At 48.0% G+C, this 22,146-nt stretch overlaps 2 protein-coding genes across 3 annotated transcripts; both read left to right on the forward strand.

Annotated features, from left to right (window-relative positions):
• On the forward strand, positions 1-17,744 carry NEIL2 (nei like DNA glycosylase 2). Of its 2 annotated transcripts, XM_009440251.5 has the most exons (6): positions 34-169; positions 552-713; positions 1,825-1,964; positions 9,975-10,327; positions 13,597-13,793; positions 16,360-17,744. In XM_009440251.5, the coding sequence occupies exons 3-6, from the start codon at positions 1,827-1,829 to the stop codon at positions 16,722-16,724; spliced, it is 1,053 nt and encodes a 350-aa protein (XP_009438526.1). In that variant the 5' UTR covers positions 34-169; positions 552-713; positions 1,825-1,826; the 3' UTR covers positions 16,725-17,744. The 2 variants fall into 2 exon arrangements, with proteins under 2 accessions (XP_001142056.1, XP_009438526.1); XM_001142056.8 differs by lacking the exon at positions 552-713 and having other exon boundaries at positions 1-169.
• Positions 17,745-20,053: 2,309 nt separating this feature from the next.
• LOC107976238 (activated RNA polymerase II transcriptional coactivator p15-like) lies at positions 20,054-20,869 on the forward strand. Its single transcript, XM_054656527.2, has one exon. It carries the CDS (start codon positions 20,404-20,406, stop codon positions 20,785-20,787), a length of 384 nt encoding a protein of 127 aa, XP_054512502.1. The 5' UTR covers positions 20,054-20,403; the 3' UTR covers positions 20,788-20,869.
• The last annotated feature ends 1,277 nt before the right edge of the window (positions 20,870-22,146 follow it).

Raw genomic sequence — 22,146 nt, forward strand, 5'->3', positions numbered from 1 at the left:
ACGCCCACTTGGGGGAGGAGCCCCGCAGCCTCCACCTACAGGGGCGTCCCCTAAGGGGACGTAGGCCGCATGGGCCGCCGAGCCGGGAAATCTCCGCCCCCAGCTGTAGCGGCTGTGCGGGCTGCGCAGCGGTGCTGGGTCGGGCCGACGTGCCACCCACACGGAGCCGGTGAGTGCAGCCGCCCGCCCTCCGGTAGATCCGCGGCCTGGCGGAGAAGTCGGGAGGGGACAGGAAGGGAGGGCGGGCCCCGGGCCCTCCTCCGTCTCAGCCGCCTGCGGAGGTGCTGCCCACGCCTGGAGGCCCCCAGTGACCCTCAGACCCGCGTCTGCGCCCCTCTCCCCGCACGCCGAGGCAGAGTTGGGAAAGCAGTGGTCTTAGACCCCCCACCTCGGGCACTCGGAAGAGAACGGCGGAGACAACCCCTCCTCTTCCCTGGCTGGCGCAGCGCCAGCCTCGAGCTCCTCGGTAGCCCCCGGGCAGGGAGGGCCCGAGGGTGGGCGCGGCATCCTCAGCGACTCTTCGAAGTCCCTTCCGCGTCTCATCTTTCAAGGCTGTTGCAGAGGCAGCTTGCTTCCCACCTGTCCATCTCCATAAAAATCCCTAAACGAAACATGCCCACGTGTCCGGAGATTTTCAGGACTTGGTGCATTTCAGATGAAGGCTTTTCCAGAAGCTTCCCCGTAGAAGAGGATCAGGCATCCAACTGGTTAAGGTCAGCAGCGTTTGGCACGTCTCCTTCCAGCCTGGCGGTTTTGTCAGGATTCCCTGGGGAGTGTCTGGAAAGCCTGATGAGGGGAAATAGTACATCTCAGCGAATGGGCACCGGCGAGTGTAAGATGCGCGTTATTGAATGTGCTGCTGCCAAAACTATGAGAATGCCGAGATTGTGAGCCGTCCCCTTTTCTGAGATTTTAAAAGTATTCTAAAATGTTTTTTAGAATCACTGAAATATAATAGCTACCCCCTGCCCGATATCTACTTAGTTCTTTTCGATTTGCATCATAACTTATAGAGAGGCTGGTGCAGGAGCAGGTGGCTAGGCAGCTGCCCCGGGTGAGGCTGGGAGTCTCCTCTGCCCGAGCAGCCCGGGTGTACACCACTCAGACTGCCTCATGTAGGCGGCTGTCAGTGGACTGGGATGATTTGGGGCAGGGAGAGTAGAGGTGGCCCTGGGAGCCCTGCGTGGTGATTAGAACAGAACCACAGCTGTTTCTCGGGGATCAGAGATAACTGTCTGTAGCTAAGCCGGGCGTACCTACGTGGCTGGGGGTCTCACTTATGATTCTGAGCTCTGTCCGCGTGTTGGTCGTTTCATGCACACCTCCCCCACGCTAGTGGTCGGCGGTCCTGGAGGGCGGCATCTGGTCCCTTCAAAAGTGGGAAATAAGTCGGCAGCAGTGGGTCAGAATGGCTGTTTTTTGAGAGCGGGAGGAGGGGGACAGAGAAAGTCAGGAGGTGTTAGAGGTTCACAGTCCAGGCAAAAAGTAACAAAGGCCAGCTCCTGGTGTGGCAGGTGCCGCTCAGGAATAAAGTGGATGGTGCCCATGATGTGCTGCCTAGCACACTGTTGGTGCTTAATAAGTGTTTGCTGCATGAAGAAAGGTAAGAGGGGCTGCCTTTCCTGCTACGTTTCCCACACCCTGCCACAGCTGCTCTTCTCTATGATCTGACCGCCTCCCAGCCACACTCCCTTTTTGGCCATACTTGCTCTTAAAGTTAGTTGGTAGCAAAAATGGCGGCGTGGAGGATGCTTGGCACCTGTTAAAGATGCTAGAGATAAATGAGCTAAGTCGGTGGCCTCTTTTGCCCATTTCTGCCCACAGGGATGCCAGAAGGGCCGTTGGTGAGGAAATTTCACCGTTTGGTCTCCCCCTTTGTGGGTCAGCAGGTGGTCAAGACAGGGGGCAGCAGTAAGAAGCTACAGCCCGCCAGCCTGCAGTCTCTGTGGCTCCAGGACACCCAGGTGAGGCAATACTCCTCTGAAGGGCTGGCTCTGTCGCACATCCTGCGCCTCCCCTAGGATCTATCCCCATATGTCTCAGGGTGTCGCTTCCCTGAGTCCGGAACCACCAAGCTCGGGCTCCATGCAGCTCCCTCTTTCAGTCTCACGTGTCTCAGCCAGAAGTAGATATCGCTGTGGACTGTAGAACTGTAAAGAACACGTGTGGATGAGCTGGAGACCCCGATTCAGAGGGTCTGGAGTGCTTCTATTCTCTCCGGCCGCAGCTGATGGGCACCTTTGGCTGGGAACTGTGTTCTATTCCCCTGAGCCAGTGGAGAATTAAGGACAGAGCAGAACCGGCTGGGCACGGTGGCTCGCACCTGTAATCTCAGCACTTTGGGAGGCCGAGGCGGGTGGATCACTAGGTCAGGAGTTCAAGACCAGCCTGGCTAACATGATGAAACCCCGTCTCTACTAAAAATGCAAAAATTGGCTGGGTGTGGTGGTGGGCACCTGTAATCCCAGCTACTTGGGAAGCTGAGGCAGGAGAATTGCTTGAACCCGGGAGGCCGAGATTGTAGTGAGATGAGATTGTGCTACTGCACTCCAGCCTGGGTGACAGAGTGAGACTCCGTCTCAAAAAAAAGAAAAGAAAAGAGCAGAACCTTCAGATCTAGGTTCAAACCAGCTCATTCTTCCAGGGGCTCACGGAGCTCCCTGTTTTCTCACCACTGCCTCCCTCTCTAGCCTTCTTATCCTGCCCCAAACCTGTCTTCTGATCGATGAAACTGCCTTTGGCTCTTCTTAGTGTTTCTGTCCGTGGTTTTCACTTGCTGCCCCCTGCTCAAGCACTTCTTCCTTTTTCTCCCAACTCTGCCCCTGTTCCCTCAGTTTATAATGGTAATTCCTGGTCTTCCAGCTTTCACTTGGCCATTGCATCCTCAGAGAAGCCTGCCCTGTCTGCTTTAGGTGGGAAGGAGACTCCATCTCTGTGCTTCCAGGACATCATGTACTTCCTCCTGTTCTTCCCTTTTTACTGAGTTGTTCTGCTTGTTGAGGGGAGAGGACAGATGCAGAGGGCAGGGGCTGCTCCTCGCCAGTATTGTGCCCCCAGCACTTAGCTGAGTGCCGGCACGTAGGAAGCATGGGTGGTGCCTGCAGATGAGCTCACGCGCTCTGCTGCTGCTTAGCCGTGTGCTCTTAAGCATGTTCATCTCATAGCTCTTTCTTCTATTGTAGAATGGAGATAAGCCATTGACCTCTTAAAATTGTTGTTTTAAGTAGACTTTATGCCTGGCACATAATGGGCACTCCATAAGTACTAGTTCCCTTTCTTCCATCTTGCCCTCACCCCCCACCCCCGCAACACACACACACAGAGGTTTTAAAACCGTTGTTAGTTAGAACTGGAAGAGATCCTGTAGCCCTGTACCCATAGTTGATTCCTTTGGAGACTGAGCCTCGGAGAAGGGAGTACTTAGCCCAAGCTCAGGTGGCTGGCAAGGAACAGGTGAGAGCACGGGGTCCCATGGCCTCCAGGACTGTGGCCTCTTTGTACACACTGTCCTTCGAGGTTTGCAGGGGCAGAATTGTCTCTTGTCTCTGGATCCCCAGCACTTACCAGGGTGTCTGCCACAGAGCTGGCTGTAAGAGAATATTTCCCAAGTGGATGGGTGGGCAGATGGATGTGCAGTGAAGGAACCTGTAGACGGGACTGGGAGCTGCTTTCCCAGTAAACCAAGCAGAAAACCATGTTGCAGGGAACCTAAGGTTGCAGGGAACCTTCGGGGCTGCCTGGCAGTGCTTTGAAGTGAGCGCCCTTCCCTGCTTCTCCCTGTCGGCAGGTCCCTGACCCTAGGAACTTAGAACTGAATTGAGAACATAGGACTTGTATCGACACAGGCCACAATATTAAGCTATGCTAAATGGGGAGGGCAGAGCACATCATAAAGGCCCAGGTAATGACCCTGACAGGAAGAGGTCCTGGTGGCCTGGAGAAGATGTGCAGGAGGTAGGACTTGAGTTGGGCCTTGAAGGCTGGAGGATTTCAGTGGACTGAAGAGGGAGGAAAGGGCATTTCAGGCTTGAGAAGCAGTTACAGGCGGGCCGATGGAGGTGGAGTGAGCAGGGTGAGTTGATGAGGCAGGAGGGAGCTTGGCTGCACTCTGTGCCATCTGTTTGTCTGGCACATCCTTTCCTTGTCAGCTCTCCATTTTCTATGTAGGAGTTGTGTTGGATTACTCATAACAGACTCAGAAAAATGCCTACTCTAGCTCATGGTTTTCTCCTCCTCCAGTAATGGAACAGTCCAGGGTGGTATAGGAGCAACATTGGAAACCAAGCTCCTTCTACTCTCCCCTTCCAAGACTGGGTAATTTATGAAGGAAAGAGGTTTAATGGACTCACAGTTCTGCATGGCTGGGGAGGCCTCGCAATTATGGCAGTAGGCGAAGGGGAAACAAAGGCACATCCTACATGGTGGAAGGCAAGAGAGCTTGTGCAGGGAAATTACCATTTATAAAACCGTCAGGCCAGGTGCAGTGGCTCATGCCTGTAATCCCAGCACTTTGGGAGGCAGAGGTGGGCAGGTCGCCTGAGGTCAGGAGTTTGAGACCAGCCTGGCCAACATGTTAAACCCCATCTCTACTAAAGATGCACAAATTAGCTGGGCATGGTGGTGGGCGCCTGTAATCCCAGCTACTTGGGAGGCTGAGGCAGGAGAATTGCTTGAACCCAGGAGACAGAGGTTGCAGTGAGCTGAGATCGCACCTGCGCTCCAGCCTCAGCAACAGAGTGAGACTCCATCTGAAAAACAACAACAACAGCAACAACAACAACAAAAAACCTGTCAGATCTCTTGAGACTTATTTACTATCACGAGAACAGCCCCCATGATTCAATTACCTCCCACTGGGTACCTCCCACCGGGTCCGTCCCATAACACATGGGAATCATGGGAGTTATTATATTATTCCACCCCCAGGCCCTTCCAAAGCACAAGTCCTCACATTTCAAAACCAATCATGCCTTCCCAACAGTCCCCAAAAGTCTTAATTCATTTCAGCATTAATTTAATAGGCCACAGTCCAAAGTCTCATCTGAGACAAGGCAGGTTCCTTCCACCTATGAGCCTGTAAAATCAAAAGCAAGTTAGTTACTTCCTAGATACAATGGGGGTACAGGCATTGGGTAAATACACCTATTTCAAATGGGAGAAATTGGCCAAAACGAAGGGGCTACAGGCCCCATGCAAGTCTGAAATCCAGTGAGGCAGTCAAATCTTAAAGCTCCAAAATGATCTTTGACTCCATGTCTCTCATCCAGGGCACGCTGATGCAAGAGGTAGACTCCCACGGCCTTGGGCAGCTCTGCCTCTGTGGCTTTGGTAGGGTACAGTCCGTCATCCTGGCTGCTTTCACAGGCTGGCTTTGAGTGTCTGTGTGTTTTCCAGGGCAGGGTGCAAGCTGTCAGTGGATCTACCATTCTGGGGTCTGGAGGACAGTGGCCCTCTTCTCACAGCTCTACTAGGCAGTGCCCCAGTAGGAACTCTGCCTTGGGGCTCTAACCCCGTCTTTTCCTTCTGCACTGCCCTAGCAGAGGTTCTCAATGAGGGCTCTGCCCCTGCAGCACACCTCTGCCTGGACATCCCGTTGTTTCTATACATCCTCAGAAATCTAGGTGGAGGTTTCCAAACCTCCATTCTTAACTTCTGTGCACCCGCAGGCTCAACACCACATGTGAACCGCCAAGGCTTGGGGCTTGTACCCTCTGAAGCAGCAGCCTGGGTTGTACATTGGTGCTTTTTAGCCATGGCTGGAGGGGCTAGGTCACAGGGCACCAAGTCCCTAGGCTGCACACAGCAGAGGGGGCCCTGGATCTGGCCCAGGAAACCATTTTTTCCTTCTAGGTGTCTGGACCTGTGATAGGAGGGGCTGCTGTGAAGGTCTCTGACATGCTCTGGAGACATTTTCCTTATTGGCTTGGTGGTTAGCATTTGACTCCTAGTTACTTATGCAAATTTCTGCAGCCAGCTTGAATTTCTCCCCAGAAAATGAGTTTTTCTTTTCTACTGCATCATCAGGCTGCAAATTTTTCAAACTTTTGCGCTCTGCTTCCTCTTGAATGCTTTGCCACTTAGAAATTTCTTTCACCAGATACCATAATCATGTCTCTCAAGTTCAAATTTCCATAGATCTCTAGGGCAGGGGCAAAATGCCGCCAGTCTCTTAGCATAGCAAGAATCACCTTTACTCTAGTTCCCAGCAAGTTCCTCATCTCCATCTGAGACCACCTCAGCCTGTACCTTATTGTCCATATCACTATCAGCATTTTGATCAAAGCCATTCAACAAGTATCTAGGAAGTTCCAAATTTTCCCACATTTTCCTATCTTCTTCTGAGCCCTCCAGACTGTTTCAACCTCTGCCTGTTACCCAGTTCCAAAGTTGCTTCCGCATTTTTAGATGTCTTTACAGCAATGCCCCCCTCCCAGTACCAGTTTACAGTAGTAGTCTGTTCTCATGCTGCTGATAAAGACATAACCAAGACTTGGTAATTTATAAAGGGAAGAGGTTTAGTGGACTCACAATTCCACATGTCTGGGGAGTCCTCATAATCATGGTGGAAGGCAAAGGAGAAGCAAAGGCATGTCTTACATGGCAGCAGGCAAGAAAGAGCATGTGCAGGGGAACTGCCCTTTATAAAACCATCAGATCTTGTGAGACTTACTGTTGTGGGAACAGCATGGGAAAAAACGCATCCCCATGATTCAGTTATCTCCCACCGGGTTCCCCCCTACAACACGTGGGAATTATGGGAGCTAAAATTCAAGATGAGATTTGGGTGGAGACACAGCCAAACCATATCACACATTTTATGGTCAGTGATGTCCAGTCATCAGTTGTTGGACATTCGGATTGTTTCAACTCTTTGACTTCTATGGATAATGCTGCTGTGGGCATTTATATGCAAGTATTGGTGTAGACGTATGTTTCCATTTCTCTTGAGACTATTCCTAGGAGTGGAATTGCTGGACCATATAGTATGTTGAACTTTTTTAGTGTCTTCTGTAGTGTTTTCCAAGGCAGCTGCACCATTTTATCATCCCACCAGCAGTGTATGAGGACCAATCCTTCCATTTTTAACCTCTTGCCACAGCACCTGGGGCCTCCCCATCTCCAGGTCACCTAGGGTCACGATGGGTAGGTTCCCTGGGTTCTCTCTTCCTTGGGGCGCCCCTCTGCTGCAGCAGGGGTCTCTGCTCTCCCTCATCAGTTACCGTTCCTGTGCCTGTTCCTCATCTTCTGGGGGGAGTTTGTATCTCCTGTCTGCTCCTCCTCTTGGTTCTGAGAGTTCAGAGCTCTTTGGTTCCTATGGCAGGTTTGTTGGGAGTAGTGCTAACAGCGCACGCCCTAGCTGCTGTGTCTGACCAGGAGCCCCTGTCCCAGTGTGGGGTTTCCACCTCTGCCTTCAGGTATGTCCCCTCAGCTGGGGACACCCTGTCTCCCCTGCCCTCCACTCTTCTTGTGAAGCCCAGCCCAGGTAACGGCCAGCTTCCCCTCATCACGTAGACTCTTCTTCCGTGTGCTACCTCTGCTTCTACCCACACTTTTCTTTTCTTTTTTTTTTGTACAGATGGGTGTTTCACTTTGTTACCCAGGCTGGTCTCGATCTCCTGGGCTCAAGCAATCCTCTCGTCTCAGCCTCCCAAAGTGCAGGGATTACAGGCATGAGCCACTGTGCCTGGCCTACCCACACTTTTCTCTGTGCTCTTGTAGTATCTGTTTTCATAGTTGTCCCCCTCCCACCCCCACCGCCTTTTAAAATTTTTAAAAATTGTGATGAAAAACACATAACAAAATTTACTGTCTTAACCATTTTAAAGTATGTAGTTCAGTCATGTTAAGTATATTCACGTTGTCTAACAGTTTCCCTGAACTTTTTTATCTCCCCAAGCTGAAACTCCATACCTGTTGAACGCTAACTCCCCCTTTCCTCCCTCCGTGCAGCCCCTGGCAATCACCTTTCTACTTTCTGTCTCAATGAATTTTACTTCCCCAGATACCTCATATCAGTGGAATTATACAGTATTTGGAGTTTTTTTGACTGGCTTATTTCACTTAGTATAAAGTCCTCAAAGTTCACCCATGTTATAGATAAGGGAAGATTGGAGATTGTTGTAATCTAATTTTGCTGCTATTACAGAATATTTGAGACTGCATAATTTATAAGTAATGTAAGTCTATTTAGCTCACAGTTCTGGAGCCTGGAAAGTCCAAGGGCATGGCATTGGCATCTTGCCGTGTCATTTGCAATTGGCATTATTCCATTCAGGAGGCCAGAGCTCTATGGCCTAATCTCAAAGTTGCCATCTCTTACCACTGTTCCGTTGGGGATTAAGTTTCCAACACATACTTTTTGAGGAACACATTCAAACCATTGCAGAGCCTTATTCATCTGTTTGCCCTTGGAGCCTAGCACACTGCCAGGCACATTGAATAAGCTTAATTAATGATTAGTGAATTGAAGTGGCCGCAGTGTCACAGGAACCCAAAAGAGGGACAGCAGAAATTGCCATAGTTGGTATGAGGACATCCTGACCTAGACATTTTTGACCTAGTAAATGTTTTGTTCATGATGGGCATTTGACAATTATTTTCATCAGAATTATATCAACATTGGTGAGTTTATACCAAGAAATATTTTCTGCAGCAAATTCTATTATGCCCACTTAAATCCTTGCTCAGTTTTTTTTTTTTTTTTTATGTAGGTCAGTTAAACCATTTCTAATATGTGGCAGGTAACAATCTGTGCTCAGATTTACAGATAAGCTATTCTGGGATTATTTCGAAAGGTAATGCTCTTTTGGGTAGAGGACTTCAAGATTAATTTGTATACTAATTAACAAGTTAAAGATCATACCAGAACAGTGATTTTTAAGCACGGACCTGTAGTGGTCAAAAAAGTAACACAGGCATTTCCAGTATTAATGCCAGATATTTTGGTTTATACTCCTTGAAAGACTGCCTGAATTTCAGGCTGTGAAGAACTGACTCATCCTGGAATCTAGGCCCACATATTGCATATCAGGAGGTGCAATATGAAAATAAAGCAAGGGCCCGGGCATGGTGGCTCATGCTGGAATCCCAACACTTTGGGAGGCCAAGACGGGCAGATCGCTTGAGGTCAGGAGTTCGTGACCAGCCTTGCTAACGTGGTGAGACCTGGTCTCTGCTAAATATACAAAAATTAGCTGGGGGTGGTGGTGTGCACCTATAGTCCCAGCTACTTGGGAAGCTGAGGCAAGAGAATCGCTTGAACCCAGGAGATGGAGGCTGCAGTGAGCCAAGATGGTGCCACTACACTCCAGTCTAGGCGAGACTCCATCTGAAAAAAAAAAAGGCAGCAGAACATCCTTTAACACACATTTTCTATATTTATTTTCTTCTACTGAAATCATTTTCAGTGAGATGAGGTGGGTCCTTTGCCTTGTACTTTTTACAGTGGTGATCTGATTCACTGATCAATTTTTGTTTCAGTATCTAATTTTTATTGATTACAGTTTTCTTATCAAGTCCAATATGCTGGTGGAGGGGGTAGCGAGGGGTACCCAGTTTTACAGGGTGTTGTCTTTAGCTGCTCTGTATGTGTGCATTCCCACGCACCGCTTATTTCTGGCATAGAAAATGTATTACGAATGGAATGAAGGAATGACAACTTATGTTCATTTCTTAGCTACTGCATGAAAAAATTGGGAGCGATTCCCTTCAGGTATTCCAGGGTGGCCTTGCCATCTAGCATGGGTGTGTTTCACTGCCAACTAAGTCTACTTGCTCCCAGTCACTTTGAAAACCACATGCGAACTGCTCACACCACTGGAGCAAAAGAGCAAAAGGCAGAGCCCAAAGACTTCATTTGGGAAGGCCCCCCAGGAGGGGTGAGAAGGAAGACCTTTGCAATAGGATAAATATCTGCATTCCCCAGTTGCCCTCTCTGGGTCTGTAAGGCTTGGATCTCTGTTCATTTTTTCTAGGTCCATGGAAAGAAATTATTCCTTAGGTTTGATCTAGATGAAGAAATGGGGCCCCCTGGCAGCAGCCCAACACCAGAGCCTCCACAAAAAGAAGTGCAGAAGGAAGGGGCTGCGGACCCAAAGCAGGTCGGGGAGCCCAGCGGGCAGAAGACCCTTGATGGATCCTCACAGTCTGCAGAGCTCGTCCCCCAGGGCGAGGATGATTCTGAGTATTTGGAGAGAGACGCTCCTGCAGGAGATGCTGGGAGGTGGCTGCGTGTCAGCTTTGGTTTGTTTGGCAGCATTTGGGTGAACGATTTCTCCAGAGCCAAGAAAGCCAACAAGAGGGGGGACTGGAGGGACCCTTCCCCGAGGTAATGGTGTGGCCATCTGATTCTCATGGGCTCTGATAGTCATAGGGCCCTGCTTGGTGGGGTTTGGGACTGCAGCAGTGGGGACACACTGAGGACGTCCAGTCTGCCCCCCAGGGCCCTGCTGTCTTGGGGAGAGAGGCCACCTCTGTATCTACCGGTGATAGGAAGTAGACTGTGGTCTGCATGCAGGAGAGGGTTGTGCACCAAGAGGTGGCTGGGAGAAGGGGAGAGTTTTCCCAGCAAATGTGGCACTTGAGGGGGGACTGTCCCTGAAGAACATTTTATTGTCTGACTCCTGACTAGTGTGCTTTGAATTTAGGGACAAGATTTTCCCAGTTTTATTTTAAGTATATTGTTTGTATGTTTATTTTTTATTGAGATTTAATTAACATTCAATAGAATGCAGATCTTAAGTATTCAGCTTGATGAGTTTTTTTGCTGTTTTGAGACGGAGTCTTGCTCTGTTGGCCCAGGCTGGAGTGCAGTGGCACGATCTCGCCTCACTGTAACGTCTGCCTCCCAGGTTCAAGCAATTCTCCTGCCTCAGCCTCGGAGGAGCTGGGACTACAGGTGCGTGCCACCACACCGGCTAACTTTTGTATTTTTAATAGAGACAGGGTTTCACCATGTTGGACAGGCTGGCTGGTCTGGAACTCCTGGCCTCAAGCGATCCGCCTACCTCCGCCTCCCAAAGTGCTGGGATTACAGGCGTGAGCCACCATGCTTGGCCCCAGTTTTTGTAATCTATGAATGTTGAGATCAATATTTTGTGCATAAGACTCTATCTAGGTTTAGGATATGTCCTCAGTGTCAATTCCCAGAGGAGTAATTGCTGGTCAGAGGGAATGCACATTCTTAGGGCTGTACATTTTTCTGGCCTTAGGAAAGTGCTAGCTGAGCTGAAATCTCATGAATGTTAGGTCGTTTGTGTACTTCTTATCAATGTAATGAAGCTTTTGCACAGGAAGTCTGTTTGTTTTTGTGACATGTGTTGCCAGTATTGTTTCAAGTCTGTCCTCTGTCCTTTGATTGTGCTTATGATGCCTCTTGGCATTTGGGATTTTAAATTTTTATATCATCAATGGTGGGTATTTTTCTTGGTTGCTTGTAGGTTTCCCCTTTTGCTAAAAAAAGGCCCCTTCTGCCCCCAGAGAAAGTCACATGCCTTCTATTTTCTGAAGTTTTATAACTTGTAAAAATGTTTAGAAGTGTAGTCTTTATTTGTGGCCTGACGTAGGTACCATAGGATGCTATGGGCTGTAAAAATAACTCGGAGTAGCTTCTGTGGTCTGGAGATTTTGGGCTCACATGACTGGAAGTTCAGAAGGAGGGTGGGCTTTGGGGCTGCCGTTCCAAGGTTCTGGCTTCCTGTTTTTGTGATTCTCCTGGCTTTGCACTTTCCACGCATTGGTTTTGTCCTTAGACCAGCAGCAAGAGGCTACTGCAGCTCCAGGATTTTATTCACACCAAAAAATCCAGAAGAAGAGAAGATCATTTTTAGAAGTTCAGATGAGGAAACTTTTCTTAGAACCCCCAGCAAACCTGTCATCATCAGGAGCCTGCCCTTTGCTGAGTCCTGGATTAGTCAGCAGCTGGAGGCACTAAAATGTGCTCCCCGAAGGGGGCTCACCCCTAGGTTTTCAGATATAGTGCCGTAGAGTGAATGTGTATCATGCCATTATTTTTAAATCTCTTTTTACCTGGTTAGGTCTCTTTTCTCGTGTACATGTTTTATGTTTATTTTGCTTTGTCTCTATTTTCTTTAATAGGCTGGCCTGAGTTTTATCTACTTTGTTGGTCTTTGAAATAAATACTATTAGCTTGCCAGGTATAGTGACTCCTGTCTGTAATCCCAGCACTTTGGGAGGCTGAGACAGGAGGATCACTTGAGCCCAGGAGTAAGAGACTAGCCTGGGCAACATAGTGAAGACCCTGTTTGTAAAAAAAAATAAAATAAAATTAACCGGGTGTGGTGGTGCATACCTGTAGTCCCAGTTACTTGGGAGGCTGAAGTGGTAGGGTAGTTTGAGCCAGGGAGGTTGAGACTGCAGTGAGCTGTGATTGTGCCACTATACTCCAGCCTGGGCAACAGAGCAAGACCCTATTTCCAAATAAATACATAAATAAATAAATAAATAAATAAAATTAGCTTTATATATCCTTTCTATATGGAAAGGGTATATGGAGTATTGAAAATATTAGGTTGGGTGTGGTGGCTCACACCTGTAATCCCAGCACTTTACGAGGCCGAGGCAGGTGGATCACCTGACATCAGGAGTTCGAGACCAGCCTGACCAACATGATGAAACCCCATCTCTACTAAAAGTACAAAAAATTAGCCAGGTGTGGTGGTATGCACCTGTAATCCCAGCTACTTGGGAGGCTGAGGCAGGAGAATCGCTTGAACCTGGGAGGAAGAGATTGCAGTGAGCCAAGATAGTGCCACTGCACTCCCGCTTGGGCGACAAGAATGAAACTCCATCTCAAAAAAAAAACAAATTATAAGTCAAAAAACCATTTAATATGCCTAGCCTACCAAACATCTGGGCTTAGCCTAACCTACCTTATATGTGCTCAGAACAATTACATTAGCCTACAGTTGGGCAAAATCATCTAACACAAAGCTTGTTTTATAAAATGTTGAATATCTCACGTAATTTATTGAATGCTGTACTGAAAATGAAGGTTTTATACGTACTCAAAGTATGGCTTTTACTGAGTGTGCATTGATTTTGTACGATTATAAAATCAAAAATTAAAAGTGAACCATTGTTAAGTCAGGGATGTCTGTATGTGTGTATGATCCAGCCACAGAGTGTGCTCTGACTATATTGTGGTAACGATGTGGGGATGTGTGTATGTGTGTATGATCCAGCCACAGAGTGTGCTTGGACTATATTGTAACGATGTGGGGATGTGTGTATGTGTGTATGATCCAGCCACAGAGTGTGCTCTGACTATGTTGTGGTAATGATGTGGGGATGTGTGTATGTGTGCATGATCTAGCCACAGAGTGTGCTCTGACTATACTGTGGTAACGATGTGGGGATGTCTGTATGTGTGCATGATCCAGCCACAGAGTGTGCTCTATGTTGTGGTAACGATGTGGGGATGTGTGTATGTGTGTATGATCCAGCCACAGAGTGTGCTCTGACTATACTGTGGTAACGATGTGGGGATGTGTGTATGTGTGTATGACCCAGCCACAGAGTGTGCTCTGACTATACTGTGGTAACGATGTGTACATATGACCTGTTCTTTCTTCCCAGGTTGGTCCTGCACTTTAGTGGTGGTGGCTTCCTGGCATTTTATAATTGTCAGTTGTCTTGGAGCTCTTCCCCAGTGGTCACACCCACCTGTGACATCCTGTCTGAGAAGTTCCATCGAGGACAAGCCTTAGAAGCTCTAGGCCAGGCTCAGCCTGTCTGCTATACACTGCTGGACCAGAGATACTTCTCAGGGCTAGGTATGACTCATGGGAAAGGGGTGAGTCCACAGAGTTGCTTCATGGAAAAGTCGGTCCTGTGGGAGTCAGAAGACCTGAGGCCCACCCTAGTTGTGCCAGTGCTGTTGGTTTTGAGGTGCCACTTGCTTAATCTCCTTTCTTTTACTTCCCTTGTTTTTAGACTGAGGGCATTAGATCAGGCAGTTTTTAACTTGTCTCTCTGCTTCAGAATCCACACCCTAATTGTGTTATCTGTTGTGAGCCCTCTGCCAGCAGCGTTGGAGCATCACCTCCTAAAGGGTGGGGTCATGTCTCTGGCACCTCTGTACCCTCCACTGCACAGTGCAGCGCCTGCACGTAGGAGGTGCCTGACCTGTGTCTGTAGGGACTGAAGTCGTGCAGGCTGCTAACAGAGCAGTGAGTGCATGTTCTAAGGGATGCTGCTCTTGGGTGGATGGAGCTTCCTGCCCTGGCCAGGGCACAGAGATGACTCAGTCTACACTGGGTTCTTATGCGACGCGAGTGAAGAAGCTCTTTCTCTCTCTCTATTGCAGTGGTGTGAGCAGTGAAACTGTGAGCATTTCAGAATAGGGAGAAGTGCTGAACAATTTCAAAAATACATATAACAGCTAATTAGCGGGACTATGACAGCGTGGCGTTCTTATTACTCACAATAGGGGAATAATTGTGCCCAAAATTGGTTGCTGAAGCAATCAGGCAGGTTGGTGGTGACAGAGTCATCTCCATATCCAACATGTGGCCTTGCTGCCTGCTCACCACCCCTCACGAGGGTCGGAGGAGGCCAGGTGGTACAGCAGGCACTCGCCTTGCATTTTCATGTTAGGACCATGGGAGTCCCTGTGCACTCAGGAGCGAAGAGCCGTCGGAAGTGGCTTTTTGGGTATATATGGCAAGAGCTAACAGTAACAGTAGTAATTAATAACGGCCAGTGTTTTCCAAGCAGGAAAACACTGCTGATGTGCCAGGCACACGTTCTTGTCCTTACTGCTGTCCTATAGGATGATTATAGTGCTTTTCCCTTCCTTCAGATGAGGAAACTGAAGCAGAGAACACATCACTAGTAAATGGTGCAGCTGAGATGTGAATCCAGGTATTCTGTCAATGAATTCTGGAAAGACTGATGTGTGTAATGAGGAGTGTGACTATGAGGCTCTTGGAAACAGCAGGAATTTCCTTCACCCACTCACTCCAAACACACAGACACTCACTTGAGCTCTGTCACGCTCACCACCTCTCCTTAAGGAGATCATTGTATAATGGCCCAGCAAGCATGGACTCAGTCCACTGTGGGTTACTAAAGATTGCAATGAATGCCTGGTGGAGCTGAAAGAGTACGGTTGGAACATTCCCAAGAGAGTTACTGATTCTGGAAGGAGGGATCGAGGCTGGCTTCACAGAGAATGAGGCAGGAGTAGAAAAATAATAAGATAACAGCTCCCCAAACACTTTCTACATAACAAGCATTATGCTTGGTATTTCATTTATTTTATTTTTTGACACAGGGTCTCTCTCTGTCACCCAGGCCGGAGTGCAGTGGCACAATCACAACCCACTGCAGCCTCAACCTCTGTGGCTCAAGCGATCCTCCCACCTCAGCCTCCTGAGTAGCTGAGACTACAGGTGCATGACGTCACGCCTCACTAATTTTTAAAATTTTTGTAGAGACAAGCTTTCACTATGTTGCCCAGGCTGGTCTTGAACTTGTGGGCTTAAATGATCCTCCTGCCTCTGCCTCCCAAAGTGCTGGGATTACAGGCGTGAGCCACTGTGCCTAGCTATGCTTGACATTTTGTTTTTAATTTAAAAAAAAAATTTTTGAGACAGGGTCTTGCCATGTTGCCCAGGCTGTAGTGCAGTGGCACAATCTCAGATTACTGCAAGCCCCACCTCCCAGGTTTAAGCTATTCTCCTACCTCAGCCACCTGAGTAGCTGCGATTACAGGCAGGTGCCACCATGCCTGGCTAATTTTTGTATTTTTGGTAGAGATAGGGTTTCACCATGTTGTCCAGGCTGATCTTGAACTCCTGGCCTCAAGTGATTCACCCGCCTCTGCCTCCTAAAATGCTGGGATTACAGGAATGCGCCAGGCCAACATTTTAAATAATAACAACAGTTAATACTTATTGAGTACTCTACATACCAGCCACTGTGCTCAGCATCTTTTGGTGAATTCTCATTTACTGCTCACAAAAACCAGGTAAGCCATCCCTGCCTTACAGATAAGGAAACTGCAGCTAATTGAGGCTGAGGAGCTTGCCAGGGTCACGTGGGTAGGATCAGCTTGAGCCGCGATTCACATGCAGGCAGTCAGATGCCCGATCCGTTTTTGATAGCCTGTTTGCCATGACGGGCCATGCATGAGTTTCATTTCATCTTCACAGCAACCTTAAAGGTAGGAATTGTCAACTCCATTTTACAGACAGCGAAGTGGAGTCAGAGATCGCAGACCCGTCCAGGGTCCCACAGGACATGGAAGAGCTGATTTCTGCCTTGTTAACTCTGTGGGTGGTTTCATCATGCCGTGTGTCCTTTGTCCTTCCCTTATCTTCCCCCGCTTTATTTCAGGGAACATCATTAAGAATGAAGCCTTGTACAGAGCTGGGATCCATCCCCTTTCTCTCGGCTCAGTCCTGAGTGCCTCGCGTCGGGAGGTCCTGGTGGATCACGTGGTGGAGTTCAGTACAGCCTGGCTGCAGGGCAAGTTCCAAGGCAGACCGCAGCACACACAGGTCTACCAGAAAGAACAGTGCCCTGCTGGCCACCAGGTCATGAAGGAGGCGTTTGGGCCCGAAGATGGGTTACAGAGGCTCACCTGGTGGTGCCCGCAGTGCCAGCCCCAGTTGTCAGAGGAGCCAGAGCAGTGCCAGTTCTCCGAAGGAGCTGGTGGTGCTCCTCATGGAACCTTGCCGCTTGGGGAACCTGACGTCTAAGTGTCCAGAAAGGAGGATGTGGGCAGGGACGGGGTACAGAGGATAGTGTGGGCCAGAGGTGCCAGTAGTATAATATTCATCTCCCTGGAGTTATGTTGAAGGCAGAGTTTTCATAGGGTTAGATTTTTTTTATCCTTTTCTAGTTCAGTTAATTCATCCTATTGCATTGCACCGTCGTGAAAGATGGGAAAAATCGTGATAATGGGTAACGGGAAAACTTCCCGGAAGGCAATGGGGCAAGGAAAAAGAAAGCCTATGGGAAATGGCTGTGCTCCCAACATGGCTTTGCAGATGATGTGGGGTTCTTTTTTTTTTTGGTTTTTGTTTTGAGAGAGAGTCTTGCTCTGTCTCCCAGGCTAGGGTGTAGTGGTGTGATCTTGGCTCACGGCAGCCTTGCCCTCCCAGGCTCAAGCAGTCTTCATCTCAGCCTCCAGAGTAGCTGGGACTACAGGCATGTGATATGATGCCCAGCTGATTTTTGTTTACTTTTTAGAGCGATGGGGTCTTGCCATATTGGCCAGGCTGGTCTTGAACTCCTACAACTCAAGCATTCCTCCCACCTTGGCCTCCCAAAATGTTGGGACCACGGGTGTGAGCCACCGCGCCCAGGTAGCTCCTGTGTTTTGTTTTTGTTTTGTAACTTTGGTTGATGTTAAGGCCCTCCATTTTGGAAAGCAGGAAAACAGGATTTTTTTTTTTTTTTATCTTGTTCCCCTGGAGGATCCAGGGATGAGGATAGAGTGGCCTGAGAGCAGTGCTTGGATTCAGCCTCCTGCTGGGTCCTTCCTGCTGGATACAGGCACCAAGAGGCGGGGGTGGAGCAGGGAGCTGCGCCTTCCTGGGGTGCCCGGTGGCGTGTAGAGAAAAGCTGCTTGTTTACTCCTTAAGTCAATGTATTGGTGACTGTTGATATGTTGAACAATTCAGGAATCAAGGGCTGTGGAGAAACTCCCTCAGGTTGTTGGCAACAGGTGAATGAACCTAGAGCGGTGACATGAAAATAAAGCTCACTGTTACTTACTGTTGTCGTCTTTATTTGGTAGTAAAAGGTCTTTAAATACCCAACTATTCATGGAGGTGGCCTCCAGGGCTTACTGGGTTAGCTGAGGAATCTACATAAAAGTAGCAGTGAGAGGAGGTGAGCGCACACCTGCTCCTCTGCCCCAGGTGAACAGAGATGGACTTGACCTCTGTCACCACGATGTCTGCACAGAGATTTGTGAGAGTGAAGCTGAAAACACTGGCTGATATTTCTGGCTTTCCTTTATTCTTCTCTTTATTTTATTTTATTTTTTTGAGACAGGGTCTCACTCTGTTGCCCAGGCTGGAGTACAGTGGTGGGACCATGGCTCACTGCAGCCTTGACCTCCCGGGCTCAGGTGATCCTTCCACCTCAGACACCCTAGTAGCTGGGACTACAGGTGTGCACCACTATGCCCGGCTAATTTTTGTATTTTTGTATAGAGGGAGACTCACCATGTTGTCCCAGGTGGTCTCGAACGGCAGGCCTGAAGTGATCCACTTGCTTCGGCCTCCCAAAGTGCTGGGATAACAGGCATGAGTCACCATGCCCGGCCTCCTCTGTCTTAAATGACTGACAATTGTCAACAGTGCGGAGAGCCACTTGGTGGCAGACCAAGTCTCTTGTACTGAAGGCTCCTCCCGCACGGGGTGCTCTCCCTGTGTCGAGGGCTGTGTCTCCCCCACCCGGTCCTCAGCACTTCGCTTACTTCTTGCACATGATCTACAAAACAACACATGAAGATAGGTCCTCACCCTTGTTGTCCTTAAGTTATAGATGAGAAAACGAAAGAGTCTAGAGAGGCTGAGGACGTCGCCTAAGCTCACGCAGTTAACAAGGGCCAGAGCCACACCGGAGTCAGCTCTGGCTGCCGAAATGTGCCCTAGGGGAGGTGACTCAAACAGCAGACTTATTTCTCATAGTTCTGGAGCCTGGGAAGTCCAAGATCAAGGGCTGGCTGACTCAGTTCCTCTGCTAGATCACACTGGGCATTAGGGCTTTATATGTGAATTTTAAGGGAACACAAATTAGTCTGTTACAGGCTACAAAGGAATTTGGGAGAAAATCCTCAACTTCTCAAAGGTCATCTCCTCCCACTCTTGAGAAAACATACAATAGCTTATAAAAAACCTCACTTTCCCTTCATGAAGGCCTGGATTTAAGAAAAAATGAATAAAACCTCAATTGCAGAATAGACGATGGGAAAATATTGAATAATGGATTTATTTGTATTTAGAAGGGTAGAAGAGCATACTCACGCACTTGTGTGTATATATGCACATATATAAAATATGTAACATCAAAGAATGTGGGCCAGGCGTGGTGGCTTATGCCTGTAATCCCAGCACTTTGGGAGGCAAGGCAGGTGGATAACCTGAGGTCAGGAGTTCGAGACCAGCCTGGCCAACATGGTGAAACCCTGTCTCTACTAAAAATACAAAATTCAACCTGGCATGGTGGTGGGCGCCTGTAATCCCGGTTACTTGGGAGGCTGAGGCAAGATAACCGGGGAGGAAGAGGTTGCAGTGAGCCCAGATCACGCCACTGCAGTCCAGCCTGGGCCACAGAGTGAGACTCTATCTCAAAAAAAAAAAGTGTGTGTGTGTGTGTGTGTACTGAAATGCACCTTTCTAACCCATATGGTTAGGACAAGACTAGGACTCCAGGCATGAGCTGCTGCAAATGAGGCTGAGACCATTTCCTATGAGTGGGTGTCTATAGGACAGTGGGTCCAGGGGCTCCCCAGACGTGGTGGGGACTGAATACCATGGCCTGCGTGTGGTCTGCTCCAACTGGGATTGGTAGAAAGGAAAAGGCAGTTGTGGCGCCGAAAAGGAAGTTGTTGACAAGGAAGCAATGGGGTGGCTGCAGCTGTAGGAGTGGAGAGGGTGAGAGGCGCGGGCCACGGCGGCAGTGGGCTCTGTTGGTGTCAGCTGACCAACAGTGTGGGCACCGGGGCAAGGAGGAAACACTGGAGCGGCTCAGCCGGCACTGAGCTGAGCAGTGGCAGAGGCCACCGCCTGGCAGATGGGGAAAGGCAGAGTGGGTGAGCGGGCACAGTGTATCACCCCCTGAGGCGTGCTGAGCTCGTGCCTGTGACCACCTGTGCTGTGGAGATGGAGACAATGTAATTGGGAAGCAGGCCTGGCCTCCCCCTGCCACAGGGACAGGCTGGCCTTAGAGGCACCGATGGGGCAGCTTTCCTAGTAGGAGTCATGATGAGCTAGAGAGGCTCACAGGGTGTCATGGAGCATGAGGAAAGGTGCAGGGAATCCTAGAGAAAGTCTTGTGTTTAAGGAGCAAGACAGGAAGGAGCAACCAGTCAGTGAGATGGGTCAAATGTAAGTGGAGAAAGGAACGTCCAAGGAGAAGCGGGCTGTCGCTATCGTGAATCATGCAGAGATGAAGGCGGGACGATGGAGCAGTGGCCCCTTGGGCTTGGCAGGTGATCAAATTCGAGGTCATGATGACCTTCAGGAGAGCACTGTGTGCAGAGTGCCAGCAGTGGGAAGGGACCGGGTGGGAGGGAGGACGTGGAATGTGAGGGTGCTCTCCCCTGCAGGAAGTTTGGCCTTGGAGGGGATGAAAATGAAGGGCAGGGAGGAGTCGCGAGCGAATAAGCAGGAGGGTGTTCGACTGCTAGAGCCGAGCTAAGCGATGCCTAAATCAAAGGAACTTGTTTCTTCAAGCTCTTCTGGCAGTGATTCTGACAGTGAGGTTGACAAAAAGTTAAAGAGGAAAAAGCAAGTTGCTCCAGAAAAACCTGTGAAGAAGCAAAAGACAGGTGAAACTTCGAGAGCTCTGTCATCTTCTAAACAGAGCGGCAGCAGCAGAGATGATAACAAGTTTCAGGTTGGGAAAATGAGGTACGTTAGCGTTGGAGATTTTAAAGGGAAAGTGCTAATTGAAACTAGAGAATATTGGATGGATCCTGAAGGTGAAATGAAACCAGGAAGAAAAGGTATTTCTTTAAATCCAGAACAATGGAGCCCGCTGAAGGAACAGATTTCTGTCATTGATGATGCAGTAAGAAAACTGTAAAATCCGAGTCACATAAACAAAACCTGTACTGTTCTAGTTGTTTTAATCTGTCTTTTTACATTGGCTTTTGTTTTCTAAATGTTGTTCTCCAAGCAATTTTATGTTTGGATTGCAGAATAATTTGTAAGATGAACTTTTTTTTAATGTGCATTATTAAAAATGTTGAGTGAAGCAATTGTCAACTTTATTAAGGAGGATTGCTTTGTGCCCACCACCTAGTGTAGAATAAAATCGAGCAATACAGTCTTAACTGTTGTGGCCTTTTTTGATCATAAGAGTTGGTACTGTTTAAGGCCAAAAGTAATAGTTTTTATAAATCTTTTAGTTTCAACTCACTTTTATAATAAAAAGGATTTGTATTGCATTGAGTTTATAAAGTTTTGGTTTGTGAAATCCATATTTGATCTGTTTTCTTCCAATCAAATGTTTATTTGGAAAGTCAGTGAAACTGTCAAAATGTTATCTCAATAAGATATTTATAATTATATGAGAACTACAATCACCAAATCGACTGTCTTCAGTATTAGCAGATCTAGTTTGATAAACAAATGGCTTGTGTGAAAACCGAGCAGGTGTTTGTCATTACCCATAGTGTTCTGTGTAGTTATTGCTTAGTCTGCAGAAAATAATGACCTAGATGAGATGTCTGACTTGCTTTCACTTATTAAACATGTTCACCATGGGATGATGTCTGTAACGTCAGATATTGTTAAACTAGACTAGGATTTAATAAAAATTGTGAAAGCTTACTGGCCTAACATTTTATTTTATAATATTGAGTATGAATTATATGTAGCCAGAGATGTCAATAAGGCTTACTGTCAGTAGGTAATATGGTTAGTTTGTAGGGAAAAGAGCATATGAGCACATGCTTGTGTATTTCGGCCTTTGCCCCAGTAGAATAGACAATGACATTCTAGTCTTGATGTTACTAAGTTTTAGCAGACACTAGCAAGTGGTTTGTATTTAACCACACCCATGAAGCAGACAGACTGAGGCACAGATTTTAGTGGCTTTGTGGCAATAAATAGGGCATGGTGTTCCTTAGGAAAAGAATGTTTATAAAGGGAACTATAACTGAAATTAAAGGAGGCGGCAGTGAAGAGGAAATAATTATCTTCTATCTAAATGATAGACATATGATATTTTGAGATTTTTATAACAGCAGTGGAACACAATTCTGGGTAGAGTAGAAAAAGGAAAGGTTTAAAGACATATAAAAGATTCTTGTTGACAATTTATTTTTGGTAGCAAATCTCAAATGATTACCTGCTATTAAGGGCTGCCATATCAGAGTTTTGCACTATTTTGCTACCAAGTTTGATTCATACATCTAAAACATTTTGTAGTTGATTGTCA

This window comes from Pan troglodytes, chromosome 7 (genome assembly GCF_028858775.2).
Source record: "Pan troglodytes isolate AG18354 chromosome 7, NHGRI_mPanTro3-v2.0_pri, whole genome shotgun sequence".
NCBI classification, from domain to species: Eukaryota; Metazoa; Chordata; class Mammalia; order Primates; family Hominidae; genus Pan; species Pan troglodytes.

What these genes read in the sequence shown, in the direction of transcription:
- LOC107976238 (XM_054656527.2), top strand. Translation starts at nt 20,404, where the DNA reads ATGCCTAAATCAAAGGAACTTGTTTCTTCAAGCTCTTCTGGCAGTGAT.
- NEIL2 (XM_001142056.8), top strand. Translation starts at nt 70, where the DNA reads ATGGGCCGCCGAGCCGGGAAATCTCCGCCCCCAGCTGTAGCGGCTGTG. An exon ending in GTGCCACCCACACGGAGCCG is followed by an intron (nt 170 to 1,824) that starts GTGAGTGCAGCC and finishes TTCTGCCCACAG; the next exon opens with GGATGCCAGAAGGGCCGTTG. An exon ending in GAGATACTTCTCAGGGCTAG is followed by an intron (nt 13,794 to 16,359) that starts GTATGACTCATG and finishes GCTTTATTTCAG; the next exon opens with GGAACATCATTAAGAATGAA.